Source organism: Ziziphus jujuba, chromosome 5 (assembly GCF_031755915.1).
Source record: "Ziziphus jujuba cultivar Dongzao chromosome 5, ASM3175591v1".
Classification (NCBI taxonomy): Eukaryota; Viridiplantae; Streptophyta; class Magnoliopsida; order Rosales; family Rhamnaceae; genus Ziziphus; species Ziziphus jujuba.
In genome coordinates, this window is record NC_083383.1 from 24,933,603 (window position 1) to 24,951,274 (window position 17,672).

Consider the following 17,672-nt stretch of genomic DNA (forward strand, 5'->3'; position numbering starts at 1 on the left):
ATGAGTTGGGATTAGTATGTCTTCATTAATGTTGGATACAAACTTATACTCATTATACACAAAACTTTGGCTAATTGGTCTAACATGAATCTTACCATTTTGAGTAGTGCTGCCAATCAGAACCCTAACAATGTCTTTAGAAAGTAGGTTAAGCTCTCGAAAAGACGAAGAGTGAACTTCTGACAAGAGAGCAACCAAAAATGAACTTTTGAAACAAGTACTCATAATGAATGATAACATCGTTCATATGCAACTCCTTGAGAGAAATGAGCATTTTTATGGGGTTATTGTTCTTATCCAACGGTGGAGAGAAACTGCAATTTGTTTGCTTTAACACGGTTAAGGATTTCGCAGCAGAGAAGATTTCACGAGGAATTGTGAACTTAAATCAATCTCATAGGCATTGTTCTCTATGTTTTTGTTTTTTTTGTTTGTTTTTTTTTTTCAACTTATTAAAATCAGACAAATATGGTTCCCAACTAATATTCCCAATCATTGAAACCCTCAAATTTTGAATACTTTTATTTTGTTCCATAAGTCTCATACGAGTTTCTTCCACATATTGCATGCAAAACCATTCACAATCTATTTGATATCAATTTCTTCAAAACTCTTTAAATCTGATTGCTCTAAAGCTTCCATGAACGAAGACATTGTTTCTTCTCAACCAAAATCAACAGCTAGAAATGAAGAACATACATTGTTCCATTTCTTGGAGAGGATAATAGTTCTAACAACATCTTCCATGAGGAGCGTTGAAAGAATTCGATGAACAATGGATCGAAGCAGCTGAGATATTCGATCAGCCATATTTTTTTTTCCAGAGTGGTGGCAATCTTGGAATTGATTTAACTAGCTAGCTGGATATTTGTATTCTATTCTATATATGCAAAATTCTTCTTCATTGTTGGTTTTGGCGTGTAAGACTAAGAAAAGGAGTTAAATCCCTAATAAATCCTTAATTAGGATTTTTTTATATTCTCCAAGTACTGTAATCTTGCACACTCACAAGTGGGTAAATCCTACACGTAGATTCCTGATGTTTGTGAGAGAGGGGTGTTGGAAATGACTTGTTTCGAATAGCGTATTCTTGCACTCACAAACAGATAGATCCTATGTGTACACTTTGCATGTGCTTGTGAGAGAGGGGTACTGGAAAAACTTTTTGATACTTCAAAAGTAACTTATTCCCACTCCCACAAATAGACGTACATTTTTGAATTTTGATACTCAAATTAACGTATTCCCACACTCACTAGCATGTGTAAATTCATATAATGGAAGAATTGTAGACATTTTTTCAAGGGGTTTCTAAGGAGAGGATCAATAAAACTAGCTTTACTTGGATAGTCGCTGTTTGTTAACTAGCTACTTTGAAAACCATTGTTTGTTGCCAAATAAAACTTTTAAATTATGATAATAGTGATTCCATAATTGAAAATCAAAAGCTAGCATGATGATTGTCAATTGATTTTGTTTAAAATTAAACATTTGTATAAGAAAATCCATATTTTCTACATAACAGTGATAATCATTGATAGTGATAAATAATATTAATATGGTGACCCAACTGAATTGAGTTCTAAGAATGTGCATGAAAACATGTAAGCATTTGAATACATAATCAATGCATTTTTTCTACGTCTATTTCTAACCTGTCAATGAACCATTAATTGTTCAAAAAAAAAAAAAAGAAAAAAAGAAGCAGTAATTATATTCTAAATTATATATATTAATGTAATATATTTAATTGAAGTAAACTGTTTCCGAGTTAATATAAGAAGACAATGAATTATCTCCTTTCACATAAAATGCCAATATTTATAATCGAAATCAAAGGGTTATAGCATTAGAAAAAATGTCCAATATATATATTTTTTTTGTCCAGCAACAAGTTTTTCAAAAATTATCTGTATAAAATATATAGCTAGCAGTACTATTATGGATTCATACAATTTGCTTAGTAACATACAATTAAATCCATATTCATATTCTGTTTAGATCCATGTCCTAAGTCATGTAACAAGAATTTTATACCGTCTCATCTCATGGTGCACTGAGACACTCATACATAACATTAATAAGATACATACTCCACAACATTGGCATCTAATTTATTTATAGAGTTAATGCTTTTTTATGATACCAATTTTTCTCTCCATAGTAAGCTTACCTGCATATATATTTGCACAAAACAAAAATTAGTGTAAAATTTGATTCTTTGAATTCATATTCAATTTAGATATATTTTTATTAAAAGCTGACCAAGAATAATGAATGTTTTTGCACGCAAGTAATATTGAAAGAAATATTAAAGGAATTATATATATATATATATATATAGATTGATAATGAAAAATAGAAGGTAATTATATATAGAGAGAAATATAATTACCCAAGATGGAGTATCTTCTTGTCTGGTTGAGAGAAGGCAGTTGAACCCTCAATTAAATTTGGATTAAAGAAATTTCGAGAAGCCAGTGCATGGATCGCATTCAGCTCTTGACCAGAAACCATGTTTGTTTGTTGAAGCCTCTCAATTTCAGTAATCTATAGTAGGTCAAAATATAAAATGAAATTACTGAATGTACAATTTTTAAATTGTAATTAGTTAAATACATATAGGGAAATGGAAATGCTAAACATGTTTGATGTTTTTGGAAGAAGTATATAACATATCCTTTTATTTAAACTCAGCATTATAAATTTAAAACCCAAATGATGTACTAAAGGTCCAAGACATAGCTGTGGAGTTTGTATTTAAAAAACTAAGGGCAGTTGGTAAAGTTTTGTAAAATAATTCTTTATAAAACCGTGCTGTAAAATGAAAATGAAAAATTGAAAGCGTAGAATTTAAGAATTTAAAAATGTTAATAATATTTTCCATCTAGATTTTGAGGAAAAATCCTAGGCGCAAGCCCAACAGCAAAGTTATTAAGAATGTTTTGGGCTCCCTTTGGACTTGGGCCTTTTTAGCCAGTTTTAATGAATTTGAGGTACGTTGTCCATCCAATTAGTCTTCTTCTTCTTCTTTTCTCTCTCTCTCTTTTTTTTTTTCTTTTTTTTCCCCCTTAAAAAAATTTTTATTATTATTTTTTTGGTTTTTATAATGGTTGTTTCAGATAATTTTGTTTCATATATATCAAATCAATTACGCCAAAAAAGAAAAACACATTCAATACCAAATCAATAACCTGATTTAGTGCTCAATAAAAACTAAAAATTTCGCAAACATTATGGTTTGCTTTTAGTACTAGAAATGTTCACCTTAGTTCGTAGGCACACATTCTCGTTTTCCAGCTCAATCTCCTACAAGAAAATTAATGTTCAAAAATTAAATTAGATTTTTTTTTTTTGGGTAGAAAAATTAAATTACTCATAAATTAGAGGTTCTTTCTTTCATTTTTAAGGGATATTTATGACATTTTACGTCAATGTAAATTTTTTTGTGATTTACGATGAATAGTGACATGTGATCATTTGGGAAAAAGTATAATTAACTCTTTGAAAATGAAGAAAAATATAGAGGGAATGTAGTGAATCTATAAGATATAAGATATAGGGAATTACCCTTTTCTGCAAGTATTCAATTTCTGCAAGTAACATTTCATGCTATTGAAACCAAAAAAGGGGGAAAAAAAGAAAAAAAAAAACAACAACGACAAAATGAAGAATGTCAATTAAGAGAGAAAGGGAAAAAGCATAAATATATATGGCTATTATAAGTTCAAGATATCGTAAAATCTTGTATACATGCTTTGTATAATTGAATGAAAAGTGTCTACATTAAACATGTTGAAGTTTTTAAACATGCGTGTAGAAGTATGTCTATCTCTCTGCGCACACACACAGATATATAATAAGTTTCAAGTCAGAAAGATATCTAAAAATTTTAAAATGTGGGTTGGCTATATACATGGCCTTCGATTTTGCTCAATTGGATTGGGATTTATTTTTTAATCACATTATCCAAAGATTTAGTAATTTAGTTCGCATTCTAAGAACTATGATATTATCCTAATATATATATATAAAATAATTATATATTGGTGAACCAAGTGCATATTCAGGTCTTGATACCCATTTCAAATGGTATTAAATTTGGTTGAATATTTGTCATCGAATTCATATATATATGGATGTCAAATTCTTTTACCTTCTTGGACCTGATTCTTGTAATGCCTCTTTCTAGCCTGTTCTCCAACTGCTTTAGTTCTTTCACTGTGAGGGAGCTTAAGGAATCTCCCATCAAGTTCCTACAAGACAAAAACACAAATTCCTCAAATTAATTAACATCATATATATATATATATATGTATTACATTAATTTTGTTGAGGATTCTTATTATGCAAATTGATTTTAAAAAAATGGAAACATTAACAGTGAGAATACCTGTTGGAATTCTGTAGCATTTGTATTTGTTGTCTCAGCTTTGCCGACTCTTGTTGATAATACTGTTAGATTGTATGTAAGTTAATGTAGCCAAACAGAAACAGAAAATTTGTTAGCTGCTACTTGCTATAGATGATCGATCGAGGCACGCAAAGGCTTTGGATTGGCTACAACATGGTTATTTATTTTTATCTTTCTTAATTTTTTTCTCTCAAAATGTTAATTACACCCTTCGGAAAGGTATGAAGGCACAAAAATATAATTACTAATATGATATTTACAAAACAAATATATAATTACTAATATGAGAAATATACAAAAGTGTAAATATATATGTGCATGTGTGTGTGTCATGATCACTATTACTAGAGTAGAAAGTCTATATATTAACGTTTAAAAAATTAACAGGATGAGCTTTTAGTATATGCTTATGATTATTAAGTTACCTGCGCGTTTATTTCTGTAATGGAAGTTGTATTTGAGCTGTCTGAGCATGCTTTCTTGTACCTCTCTATGGTTGATCTTATACTATATATGCATGCCAAAACAACAATAATATTAAGTCAAGATAATTGAAATCTTTGCATTTTCAACCACTATCATACAGGATGATTTTCCATGCAAATGGAAGTACACACACACACACACACATATGTTATATACTTATCCTTCAAAAAATAATAATGCACAGAAATAATGAGAGACATGAATATAGTAAGAAACATGCTGATTTGACATCTATAAATGATACATTCTAATAAATGATTAAAAAATAAAAATTTAATTTGAAAAAAATAGCAACCCTTAACATTTTTTATATTACTATGTATTTTATTATAATTAAAAATATATTGTTTAGAAGATTAAAGATGGTCTCTTGGAAACGATTTTCAAATTAGAATTGGACAGACATGATGAGGTAGTAAGTAATAAGGATATTATTTCTCAACTAAATTTTTAGTTTTAAATTATTTGCTAAGATGTCGTTATAGCATTTATATTATGATAAACATAATTTTCAACATAATTTGGAAATACTTTACGGTCCCAATAACATGTATACACACATATATTATCTATGTACATAAGCTACTTAAACAAATACATTATCAAGAATGATTATTAAGTACCATACTTTTAATTGATGCAGTAACTTTGATTTTTATCATTTCATTCTAACCTAGAAATGCAAATTCATGTTCTAGAATAATGCTGTATTTTCTCAAATTAATAAAAAAAAACCTACAAATTTAATGGAGGGAAAATTTTTTCCTAATCTCATAATGACCTGTATTATTGATTTATATGTTTTTATTGGAAGTACTGTAATTAATGGTCTATAGTCTTTTTTTTTTTTTTTCTTTTTTGGGGAATAATTAATGGTCTATAGCTAGTGAAACGGGTGAGAAACCAAACATTTTGAGTGGGAAATAGAAAACCTCGAATGATGAATCAAAGCCTGTAATGGAAGCACGATGGGACATGAATCAGATAGATTGACATGCAATATATTACCTTGGATGATCATATGGATATTTATACGGAAACCACCATGGACTGTCTCAATACCCATCCATTTTTTCTTGTTCAAACCAATCAATTATAGCCCTATTCCACTGCCCCCTAAGGCCTCCTAAATAAATACTCTCTCTCTCTCTCTCTCTCTGAAACATAAAATTTCTAGAACATTTAAATTCCTTTCTTATTTTAATTGTCAATGAATTTATACTAAATTTACCAGGAAATGAAAACAGCTAACAAAATTATTAATAATTAAAGGAGGGTTTATGGAAAAATATCATAAAGTGATGTAAATTCTAAATCGGCTTCTCTTAGAACTGTTCCACATACACAAGATTTCAAACTCTTATATTTAATCCATTTAATTTGTCAGTAAAATTAATGAGGGGAACAAAAAAATTGAGAAATACGGTTTCCATTCCCAAAGGATTAATTGGTTTAAATTGGTGTGAGAGAGCACTACCCCATGCAAAAATAAACATGGTATCAAAGGAAACCTCATTATAAAATATTATATAAATATATAATATCCATAGAGCCACCAGTTAAGTTTGAGCTTAGTAAATTTATTTTCCCTCTTTTGCATTCAAATATGTATATATAGTTTTTCTTTAATTTGTTTTCAATATTTTGGTTGTCAATTACTTGTGTTTTTTTTTTTTTTTTGGTTTGTATATAACAATAAGTAACCAAACCCAACTAGCTAGAAAAAGTTCAAACCTAACTTTCACACACAGAGAGTGAAGAATCCATTAATGGAACAAACACCTGCATACTAGTACCCCCTGAGATTTGAACCGCAAAAGATGGAAAAAGTACTACAGAGAAACGCAATAGAGCACCTTATTGGGACCCACCCACCAAAATTAATAACCCAAAACAAAAATACTGGTAGCATATATTGGAAATAATGAAGAAAATATATATATATATATATACACACACACATTATATATGTAAATATGGAGGTCAAAATCAAATGCTTTGCACAGAAAGGTACAATGAAAACCCTAGAAGCAGGAAGTCGTTGGTCCAATTATGAAAATGGAAGTCCTAGAAGAATGCGGTGCTTCACTTTTTTAGCAGAGAAAAGTAGAAACAAAAAAACCCCCCACCCAGTAGTCAAAACCAAACTTTTAAGACTTATATTAAGAAAGAAAAAAAGAAAATAAATTAAAGAGGAGGTTGAGAAGCTTTGTAAGCTATAAAAATGAAAGAGAAAGATGATGAACACCCTTGTGCAAAGAGATAATATTAATATTGGCAGAGACAAATTATTGAAAAGGGAAAGAATGGGGACTACAAACTATGTGTAGTAGTACTAGTGTTATAAATTATTTTTTATTTATGCATCGCGGATTCTCATACATATTATAAAGCACTGAAAATAATGAAAGATTGCATGAAAATAAACCAGCATCCAAAGATTCTTTTCAGATAAAGTATGTCTAAATTCATGAAAAAAACTGCTGTTTGATCTGAACCTTTTTTTTTTTTTGGGGGCTTATGATCAATATATAAATGTATCTATATATTGTATGTATCTGTTTCATGCACATATGTATATAACATCACAGACAGCATCATAACATTCGTTACATGCATTAATGCAAGCTGAGGAAAGTATTTGTGTCTACTTCATTCTTCTTATATATATATATACACTTTTTTTTTTTTTTTTATGTAGTTTTAGTTTTCTTGGATCAATGGATATTTTTTATGTGATCCTTCATATAAATATGGGATAAATTGGATAAAAAAATATTCGATTTATTATAGTGGTTTTGAGATTTTATTCAGTAAAGAATTAATTAATCATTAGTTTTAAACTATGCTATTTTATAATATTGCCTAGCCGGTAATTGAAGGAAATGAATATCTATGGCATTTTTTGGAAAGAAAATATCAATGGTTTTCATCCATATATTAATTTTAGGTAATTGATAACAAAAGTAGTTCTATATCGTGATAAATAGACCTAATCCATATATAAGAAAAATGTTATAATATATATTCACACTCCTATAATGATTTTTCTACTATCTTCAGTTCATTGTGAATAATAATTAATTAATATACTAAAATGAAATTTTTACATTCTCAAAGATTGGTTTATTAGTGGTTGCAAAACTAGCTAGTTGCTAATTAGTGCAATTATTTATTATTATTATTATTTGTCAAACGGTTTGCTACTGGACTCATCATCTAACAAAACTAGTTCTTTAAAAAAAAGGTTGTTCGCATGCTAATACAAAAACTTTTAATATATATAAAGACAAAGAAAGAAATTGTAAGATTTAGCTTATTAATCATCTTAATATGACAAAGAGACTTATTAATTTAACATGACTTAATAGTTTCATAAATTAGTTCTTTGACAAAATTAGATTGACCATTGAATTAGGTAGTAGTAGCTTTTACCGAACTTTAATATGCCAATTAATTTTGACTGCAAGGAAATATAGGAAGAATTATTACAAATTCCACATCTATTACAAATGAACAAAGCTTCTTTATGGACGTTTTTTTATGTAAAATAATAAAGTATGTATATAATTTAATTTCCATTTCTATATACATGCATATACATATATATATATATATATATATGCTGATTAATTAAGTACAAACAACAGAGACAAACTACAAATAACCAAACTGTCCTTAAGAAATCCCAAATTCTTAGCTTATTAATGAATAATTCAGCCCATTGGGCATGTTTTTACCTCCTATTATATTATAATATATATAGTCTGACTGTTTTAAAATTATACGTGATAAATTTAACACATTATATCTTGATCTCCCCTGTTCATATAGATTCTCTTTTTATCTTTTATTTGTTATTATTTTTTTTTAACAAAAATGGTTCTTTTTAGTGTTGACTTTTTATATAAAAGTTCATACAATATGATCTCGGGTTCTAAAATGCCCATCAGTTTTTCCAAAGCCTAAAAGAAAACGTCATATCTGAAAAGCACTACACAAACAATTCAAAAGATGAAGAGAGCAATGGGGAAAAAAAAGTAAAGAAAGGTCAACAATAGAGCAAACTTATTATAATTTCATATATAAAACTTTCTTTTTCTTCTTCTTCTTAGTTATTTATTTATTTTATATGAGAAAAAAAAAAGGGTTTTCAATATGGGACTTTAGTTTCATGTTTAAACCATCAAATGCAAAAAATATAATCATCATGAACACTGAATTTAGTCCTTCAACATATATATGGAAATATGTAAAACCAAACATAGACAAAAGAAGCAAATATGTAAAAAGAAAATGATTGGAAACGAGGAGGAAACTTTACTTGTTATTTGCGTACTCGTAGAGACGGCCCCGACTGGAGAAGACAATGAGGGCAACTTCTGCATCACAGAGCACAGATAGCTCATAAGCTTTCTTCAGCAGTCCATTTCTTCTCTTACAGAAAGTCACTTGACGATTGGTTGTGTTCTCTATCCTCTTTATCTCTATCTTTCCTCTTCCCATATTAATTTGCACTGCCTTCTCTGATAAGATATCTAAAACTCCAACCAAAAACGGAAAAACAAATATTTCACATTTCTTGAAAACATATCTTTCCTGCTTCCATAAATACAGATAGAAGTATTTCTTTTGAGTTATAAATATATAGGATATATAATTTTTCAAAGCTATATATATATATATATATCTAGTAGATCCCCTCAATATGATGTCTGTAGGAAAAAGGGATAAAGGAAAAAAAAAGTAAAAAAAAATTAAATTTATTAGAGGAGTTTGGAAATCTGCACAAAAGAAATACAAAATATTCAAAAGGAAATATATTTAGGGGATGCAATAATAATTTTAGTATATATGTATAGGAGGGTGTAAAAATCTCCATTAATTCAGTTTTTTGCTGTCAAGGAGGTGGGGAAGATAATTATGTTTTCTGGAAGATTTTATTAGCAAACACAGAAATGGAGTATGATCAATAAAATACCAGATATCGAAAACCGTACTAAAAGGGAAAAGGAAATTAAATGGGACAGAAATTAAAGAACAGCCAAAAAAAGATCTAAAGGAAACTAGATCATATAGAGAAATTGATTAACTAAATTAATATGTAACACAAAAATTTTCCTCCATGCCAGTCTCTCTTTGATTTGGTAGATTAATTACTGGTCTTTACAGTGATTTTGATAGATCATTTTCTAAACCCCAGAAAAACGTTAAGAAAAAGTTATGTCATTTCAGCTCAAGAAAGTGTTTTTTGAAAACCGAATTGTGTGCGTTCCAAATCAACGTAAAAGTGGGGCAAGAAAAAATTTTAATGGAAAAAACCCAAACAAGATCTATATACAAAATGATGAAACATATATATATATATATATATATATATATTTTAAAAAATTGAAAGCTCCATTAAAGACGCAAAGAAACCAAGTAAAAAAAAGAAAAAGAAAAAAAAAGAAGAATAAGAAGAACAGTGATGTCAGTGATTTAAGAAAATCTAGTATGGGTATTCTTAAAGAGAAAAGAATAATGGAAGAGCAAAGCTTGCAATTGGATATTCACTTTTTTTTTTTTTTTTTTTGGGGGGGGGGGGGGGGGGGGGTTATATTTAGCTCAAATCAGCTCAAGAAAACTGAAAGTGAAACAATGATAAGAAAATCTAAACTAGTCGTTCCATTTCCAAACAAAAACAAACCCCATAACTTGATTGGAAAAAAAAAAAAAAGCTAGCAAGATGATTGATGAAAAAAGAAGAAAAGTCTGAAATTTGAAGCAAAAAAATCATGAACACAAAACCCCATAACTTGTTTCCAAATGAAAAAAAAAGGGAAATAAATGATGGCAAAAACATGGGAAATTAATTGGAGCGTACTTGGAAAAAAAAAAAAAAAGGAAAAACAAAAACAAAATAGATCTCCCAAGGATAGGAGAAAAAAAAAAAAAAAAAAAAAAAAAAAGAGAAGAAGAAGAGATTCTGTTGTCTCTGGCAAACAGATCTAAGATTGACTGCACTGCTACACCCATTTTCCTATTTCTATGATCAGAGAGAAAGAGGGTGTCTTTGAAACGAAGCAAAAACATTATTACTAGTAGTTTTTTCCCTAGAAAAATCTCTGCAACCAAACATTTTCTTTAAAAAGATCAAAACCACACACACACACACAGACCTTGGCTTTGGCTTCCACTCCGGCAAAACTTCAGCTTTCGGAAAAAAGAATTTTCTAACCCCCAAAGAAAGCCAATTTTTTTTTTTTATACCCTACTTCTACTTCTCTCTACACCATTTATAGCTTTTTTATTTATTTGTTTATTTATTTTAATCTTTGAATGAGTGAAAGAGAGAGAAAGAGAGAGAGAAAGAAAAAGACTCTGAAGGAAGCCAAAGGAAGAAAGTAGCTAGGCTAGGGAGAGAGAGTGGTTTTTTTCCAAAAACACCATGCAAGACGTTTTAGTTTTAGCTAAATCAAACAGCTTTGCAGGTCGGAATTCCTCCCCTATACTGCAATTTCTCTTCGCTTGTAATTGCTCATCGAGGTCTTGTGAAATTACCAATTTGCCCTGGAAATTTTCTATCTTATTATGCGCCATGCATCTAATGGTCATGTGTTAGCGACTTGTTGTCAACGTGTGTTGTGAGTATGTATTTATACACAAACAATTTGAGTTTTGCAGACTAGGATTTGGTGCCTTCCACGTACTAATGCACTACATGTTACACACACACACACACCAAAACAAAAAAAAAAAAAAAAAAAAAAAAATGTTATGTTGGAAAAAAAAAATGACCATTTTGATGTCTTATGTTCTTATAAGTGTTCAATGTATAGTATTGTTATTTGTCAACAATCATGGTAGAATCTGTCACTGATAAAAAAAAAAAAAATGATTGCATTTGAATTCAAAAACCTATATTGAAAAAAATGATTACATATGTAGTATCGATTTCTGTTCATTAACTGTGCATGTTAACAACTAACAAATAATAGTTTTATTTTTAGTTAGCCGGTATCACATCTATTAAACACGCAATATTGCATGCTAATTAAATTTGTATGTATGAATGCATTGTATGTATGTATGCATGCATACATGCATGCATGTATAGTGTTGACTTCTATAAAAATTTGTCCTTCGAATCTTCCCCATACCCCTAATTTTGCCTATATAATTTTATTTTATTTATCTTTTTAGCCTTTATACATATATATATATATATATATATATATATATTCAGCTACTAATGACTAGTGGCTAGTTGCCGAAGAAAATTGTTCTAAATTTGCTATGCGCTAAAAATCGGTTGATAATTTAGGCCCTAATTTTCTTTACCCCTTGGAAGACTTAAAGTAGCAAATGTAAAGCATATGAGAAACTTGTGTCAGAGGATTAAAAGGTAAATTAAGTGCAATAAAATTTTTCCAGGAAGTTTGCAATTTAGAGATTATTAAAGGAAGATTTTGGATAAATATAGGACAGTAAAAAAAGATGGATTATAAAATGAAAATCGTTTACGCTATATATTTAAGCGTTGTTTAGTCAATAGAAATATAACTAAACAAATACATGTTAGCTAGAAGATGGAAATTTTTTAGTCCCCATGATGAACTCAATCTTTTTCCAAATCTATAGTTGAGTAAATTTTTATCTGTATGCATGAACAAGATTAGACATGTTTCCAAGACTATAGAAGTACTATACTATTGATTTAAAGGGCAAATTACATACACTTTGGTTTTACTCTTTGTTTTGTAAGATTGATTAGTCATTTACGATGATTCTAATTCCGACTTCAAAAATATCAACTAATTTTAGACTTGATATTAGTGTCACGTTAACTATTGAGAGAAGTAGTCTTAGCTTTTAAGACCAAGCATGCGTGCATTTTAAGTAGAAAAAGTTATACATATATATAAATATATACATTTTTTATTTAATAGAGTATATAACTCACTTTATACTGTATGAAACTTATTTATTATGCATATATCTTAGACTTCCTCATTCAATATAAGCAACAATTTTTATTAGAGCTTGCGAAAAGTGTCAAAAGGTTAAATTTACATTATTTAAAAAATAGATTTACATTCAATGAAATATGTTTATTAAAGAAAGGTTAATGAAAATTTTGTTGAATAATTTGTAAAGTGGTAAAATTGTCACTATATTAGTTTTTATGAGGTGGAGCTATTAGTTTTAAAGTAAAGATTTCGATAATAATTTTTAAATTTGCTTTAAAAATAAAAGAAAGAAAGAGAGAAAACTGGCCATCCCAATCAAGCATATAATTTAACAAATTATGATAGAAATCATTACTTTAGCCCTAACAATTTTTGTTAAGTCTAACCTTAGTTTTTTTTTTTGAATAATAAAAACTATGACCATTAAATTAACTTGAGATTGACATTGCAAATGAAGAGAAAATAACAACTTTCCCATCAGGCTTTCGTAAATAGATAATAATTTTCATAATTATTTTTTCATTAGGTGAGTCTGCATCTCCTCATCATTTGAGTTGAGCATTTCCATCATCAGTGACACTATAATTAAAACTAGACATGTTACAGTTAATATCTTTATCATATTGAAATTTGATTTATCCCCAGCCTAGTGGTAAAAGTTATTATTTGTCTGTTACTTTGGATGATAATCCAAGTATGGATTCTTCCATCTCTAATATCAAAAAAGGAAAAAAAAGGGAAATTGATTTTAAGTTATAACAGCAGCAATTATCTTGAGCAATTATATGAATAAATTAATTTCAGCCTTATCAATAGCAATCATATTCACCATTTCAGTAGCTTAAGCAAGTGTAAATTCATGGTTACCATTTCATAAAGAGCCTATCAATAGTAAAAATGGATGAAAATGAATGTAAATTGCAAACAACATATATGCTAAATAATAAATATAATACGCATATGAACAATTTTCTAAATTAAAGCCTTAAGCCTATAAGTTTTCTGGCTAGTTAATTACCTTCCATATTATATGCACCACAGTGTGAATTTTGAATATCTAGATTGTGAAGAGTTGATACAAAATATTCTTTTTCTCAAGGTTAATGTTGAAGATATAAAAGAAACCCAAAACTTAAAGCACTCTCAAACAAAAACCATATTTATCAACATTTCAAAACTAGTTTTCACTTCTTGTTTTACTCATTACGAGGTTTACTAACAATTATCCAATTACATTCTTCACTTCGATTTAAAAAATATGCAAAATTCCTTTATAAATCTTTAATGATGTAAAAGTGGCATTTTCCGGAATTTTGCATGAGGCCTTCTCATTATATGAAACCAACAAATTTGACATTTGGGGAAAATTTCCACATCCATTGAACTTTGGTTCTCATCATGACCTTTAGAAGTGCTGTCTTGAAATGCAAGCCGGATTACTGAGAGACTTTTAAGTTGTAATCAATTGTTTGCAGTTATTTTTAAAAAGGACCAAAACGAACTTAATTTAATAATTAATAATTAATCAAGATGGTAATTAATAATCATGAGTGGTTCTGTGATTGATCATACCTTTCTTTAAAATTCTCTCGTCCCTTAATTTAACTATAATACATATATTATGTCCCAAAAAATGTTCCGAAAAATGAATTTCAAGACCTCACGTATAATTATAACACCAAGAATAGAAACTCACACTTTCCTAGATAAATTACAGAATAATAAAGAAACCCAAGAACAGAAAATGTTAAGCATTTTTTATTTTTTTTATTTTATATAAATCAAATCTAAGTTTTTAGATTTGATGATAGTGTAGTTTGGTGAGACCAACCGACCAAACATGAATTGTTGATAAAATTTGTGTCCTATAGCTCATGCAACTGGGCTTTCAAAAAAGCAAGCAAAATTAGAAAGTGAAAAAGATATATTGAATTTGTGCAACTAATCCATTTATAACCCATCACTATCAATCTTTTTCTTTATATCAAAACTGATATGTGGGTCTTTCACTTAAATTTTGCTTAAGGTTTTTCTCTATCTCAGGACCACACTTTGAGTCTTTGAAATATTATTCAATTCAATTTAATATGAGGTGTTCGGAATATTTGCTAGAGATGGTAAACGGATCCCCACCAACATGTTGTTATTAATATGTGAACTTCTACTAGAAATAGAAGAGCCTTCTTGGGTGGTACAAAAAGCTTAATCGTTTCCCATTTTCTTTTTGCCAATTAGTTCTCACTGTTGCTTCGAGCTAATTCATTATGTGGTTGACGATTTTTTTTTAATTTTTATTTTTGGAGTTTGATAAAGATAAAATCTAATGAATATCATCATTGAAACTCATATATCATATAACAATTTAATTAATTGTCTAAAATTATTAACTTTTCCATATTAGAATTTTAGTTATAATAACAATATCAACAATGGATTCATTGATGATAATCACTGATGGTTAAGAGTTTTCATATGAAAAATAATAGATATTTGTACTCAAAATGTCTTTTAAAAAAGAGAGATCTTGCATCTCTTTACGGATCAATTTTTCTTAGGAAGATATAATATGTTGGAGCTTTGCAAACCACTAATTTCTTGCTTCGGGAGAGGAGTTAGACTCAAAAAGGAAAGAGAGAATGGGATCAAGAGGCAATTAAAGAATACAATTCAATGTTCGGAGGAAACATGAAGCAAAATAAATAAATAAATCCAATAAAATATTGATTTTTTTTTTTTTTGACAATTATAAAATAAGCCATTATTTAATGAATAAAGGTTAAGGCAGCCCAAACTTATTCATCCCTGATCAACTATGATCAGGTTTGGCAAATGTATTGGGCTTTCCTCGGTATATTTTTCGCAAAAGGCCTCAACGATCAAAATCTTTCAACTAATTCATTTGGAACCTTTCTTCTACTGTGCATCGTACTTGGGATGGCCCAAAAAAAAAAAAAAAGAAAAACAGGTAGACCGATCCCCCTCGACATATACATATGTTCAATATAATATAATATATATATATATATATATTGTTTTATATTTTATTCCATTTAGACTAAGTTACCAAAATTTATACAAAAATAGATTTCATTAATCAATATATTATGATTACACAAGATTTCTTAGTTATAACTTTGTGATAAAACTACTAAAAATACAATTTCAGATCCATATTCAAACAAGAAGAAAATATTACGATAATAGAAGTCTTAATAGTTCATTGATATCGTGACGTGTAAATACATATATACACAAGATATCACTATTACCAAGATATCCACAATCAACTATAGCAACTAATGTGAATTGTTGTCACATACGTTAGCAAAATCGGACCTAGCAGCGGATTGCACAAACGGGTCGGGAAAGTCCGGTTTCGGGTTAGGGTGAATCCCGCCCCATCTATTTCAGACCAAAAATAATAATAATTAATATAATAAAATAAATAAATAAATAAATTGGGGACACGGGTAGGGAATGGGGAAAATAATTAAAAAACTGGCCATTGTCATTCCTAATCTTTACGCGTGCTTGATAGTTTATAATCAATGAGATATTTTTGGTACTTTATAATTCAAAATATTTTAATTTTTTTTTTTTGGATAAATATGAAACCATGTTAATTAAAACCGTTCAACAAACAAAGGTTGGTTCCCTTGTGGGTGACAAAGCCATTACAATCTCTCCAACAAAAATTGAATATAAAAAAAAAAAATTAAAGATAAAACACAAACAAAAGTCGGTTTTTACCTGTGTAAAAGAAATTCTGGTTTATGAAAATAACAACTCAAATCCGAATTCTTAGCTTAATTGGCGTTGGGTTCATACAAACAAAATAATAATAATAATAATAATAAAAGAAAGGTGATTAAAATGGGAACTGGTTAATAATAAATTTAACAAAATATACAAAAACAGTTTTTTTTTTCCAACAATTTTTTTTGTCTCCTTTTCGTTTAAAATGACCTTATAATATAATATAATTTTTAAACCTTATAATATAATATGATGGGGCTGTTTGCTAGGCTAATAGAGTTGACAACTTTTTTAATAAATCATTTTAGCCATTGAATGAGATTCATTTAATAGTTAAAAATATCGTATTAAATAAATTAAAACTTCCAAGAAATTAATTTTTTTAATAATTCATTTAGTAAAAATAATTATCTATTGACTATTGGTAAAAAAAATTAAAAACTAGGATGATTTGTCAAAAACAATTGTATAGGAACCCTTCTATAATGTAATATAATTACATTTTTTTAAGCTTATACTCTAGCCTCTCGGAAGCACAAAAATTTACATTTTGGGCTTTATGTTGAGCCTGTGGTTTAAGTTGGACTGGATCTTAAACCCTTCGGATGGACTATGGTCCAACATCTTATAATAATTGTACCGGTGAGTCCCTTCCATTAATTTGTCAAAGAAAAATAATATTTTGTTTTTCGAAAATAGAAAAAAAAGAAAATTGGAATGATATAGAGAAGATTAGCATACCCTGTGCAAAATGCCACGCATAAATAGAAAAATAATAATTAAAATAAAATAGCAGCCATACTAAATCCTTCAGTGGACTTTGGTCCAACATCCTATAACAATTGTACCGGAAATCCCCTTCCATTAATTTGTGAAAGAAACATAATAATTAAAATAAAATATTAGGTATCACAATTTTCTTAATAAATTATAAATACACTTCGGTATATATACACAATTAGACTTAAGTAATATTTATTTTATTTTATTAAACTAAAATTTATTTTTTTTATAATTATTGAATTTTGTTAATAGATCAGACTTTATCTTTTAAATGAAAATTC

The 17,672-nt window shown here is 28.5% G+C and overlaps 1 protein-coding gene across 2 annotated transcripts; it reads right to left on the bottom strand.

Moving 5' to 3' along the window:
- Nucleotides 1-1,895: 1,895 nt before the first annotated feature.
- On the bottom strand, nt 1,896-11,366 carry LOC107421424 (agamous-like MADS-box protein AGL11). 2 transcript variants are annotated; one of them, XM_048475135.2, is made up of 9 exons: nt 11,062-11,355; nt 9,225-9,438; nt 4,840-4,921; nt 4,394-4,455; nt 4,157-4,256; nt 3,571-3,612; nt 3,268-3,309; nt 2,396-2,550; nt 1,896-2,173 (listed from the first exon to the last, which is right to left on the bottom strand). In XM_048475135.2, the coding sequence occupies exons 2-9, from the start codon at nt 9,404-9,406 to the stop codon at nt 2,170-2,172; spliced, it is 669 nt and encodes a 222-aa protein (XP_048331092.1). In that variant the 5' UTR covers nt 9,407-9,438; nt 11,062-11,355; the 3' UTR covers nt 1,896-2,169. The 2 variants fall into 2 exon arrangements, with proteins under 2 accessions (XP_048331092.1, XP_048331093.1); XM_048475136.2 differs by lacking the exon at nt 1,896-2,173 and having other exon boundaries at nt 2,392-2,550; nt 11,062-11,366.
- Between the last annotated feature and the right edge of the window lie 6,306 nt (nt 11,367-17,672).

Excerpts from the sequence above, each read along its gene's own strand:
- LOC107421424 (XM_048475135.2), bottom strand. The coding sequence starts at position 9,406 with ATGGGAAGAGGAAAGATAGAGATAAAGAGGATAGAGAACACAACCAAT. Across the intron at positions 3,613-4,156 it reads CAAGAATCAGGTCCAAGAAG|CATGAAATGTTACTTGCAGA; the intron begins GTAAAAGAATTT and ends TGGTTTCAATAG. Across the intron at positions 3,310-3,570 it reads TTGAATACTTGCAGAAAAGG|GAGATTGAGCTGGAAAACGA; the intron begins GTAATTCCCTAT and ends ATTTTCTTGTAG.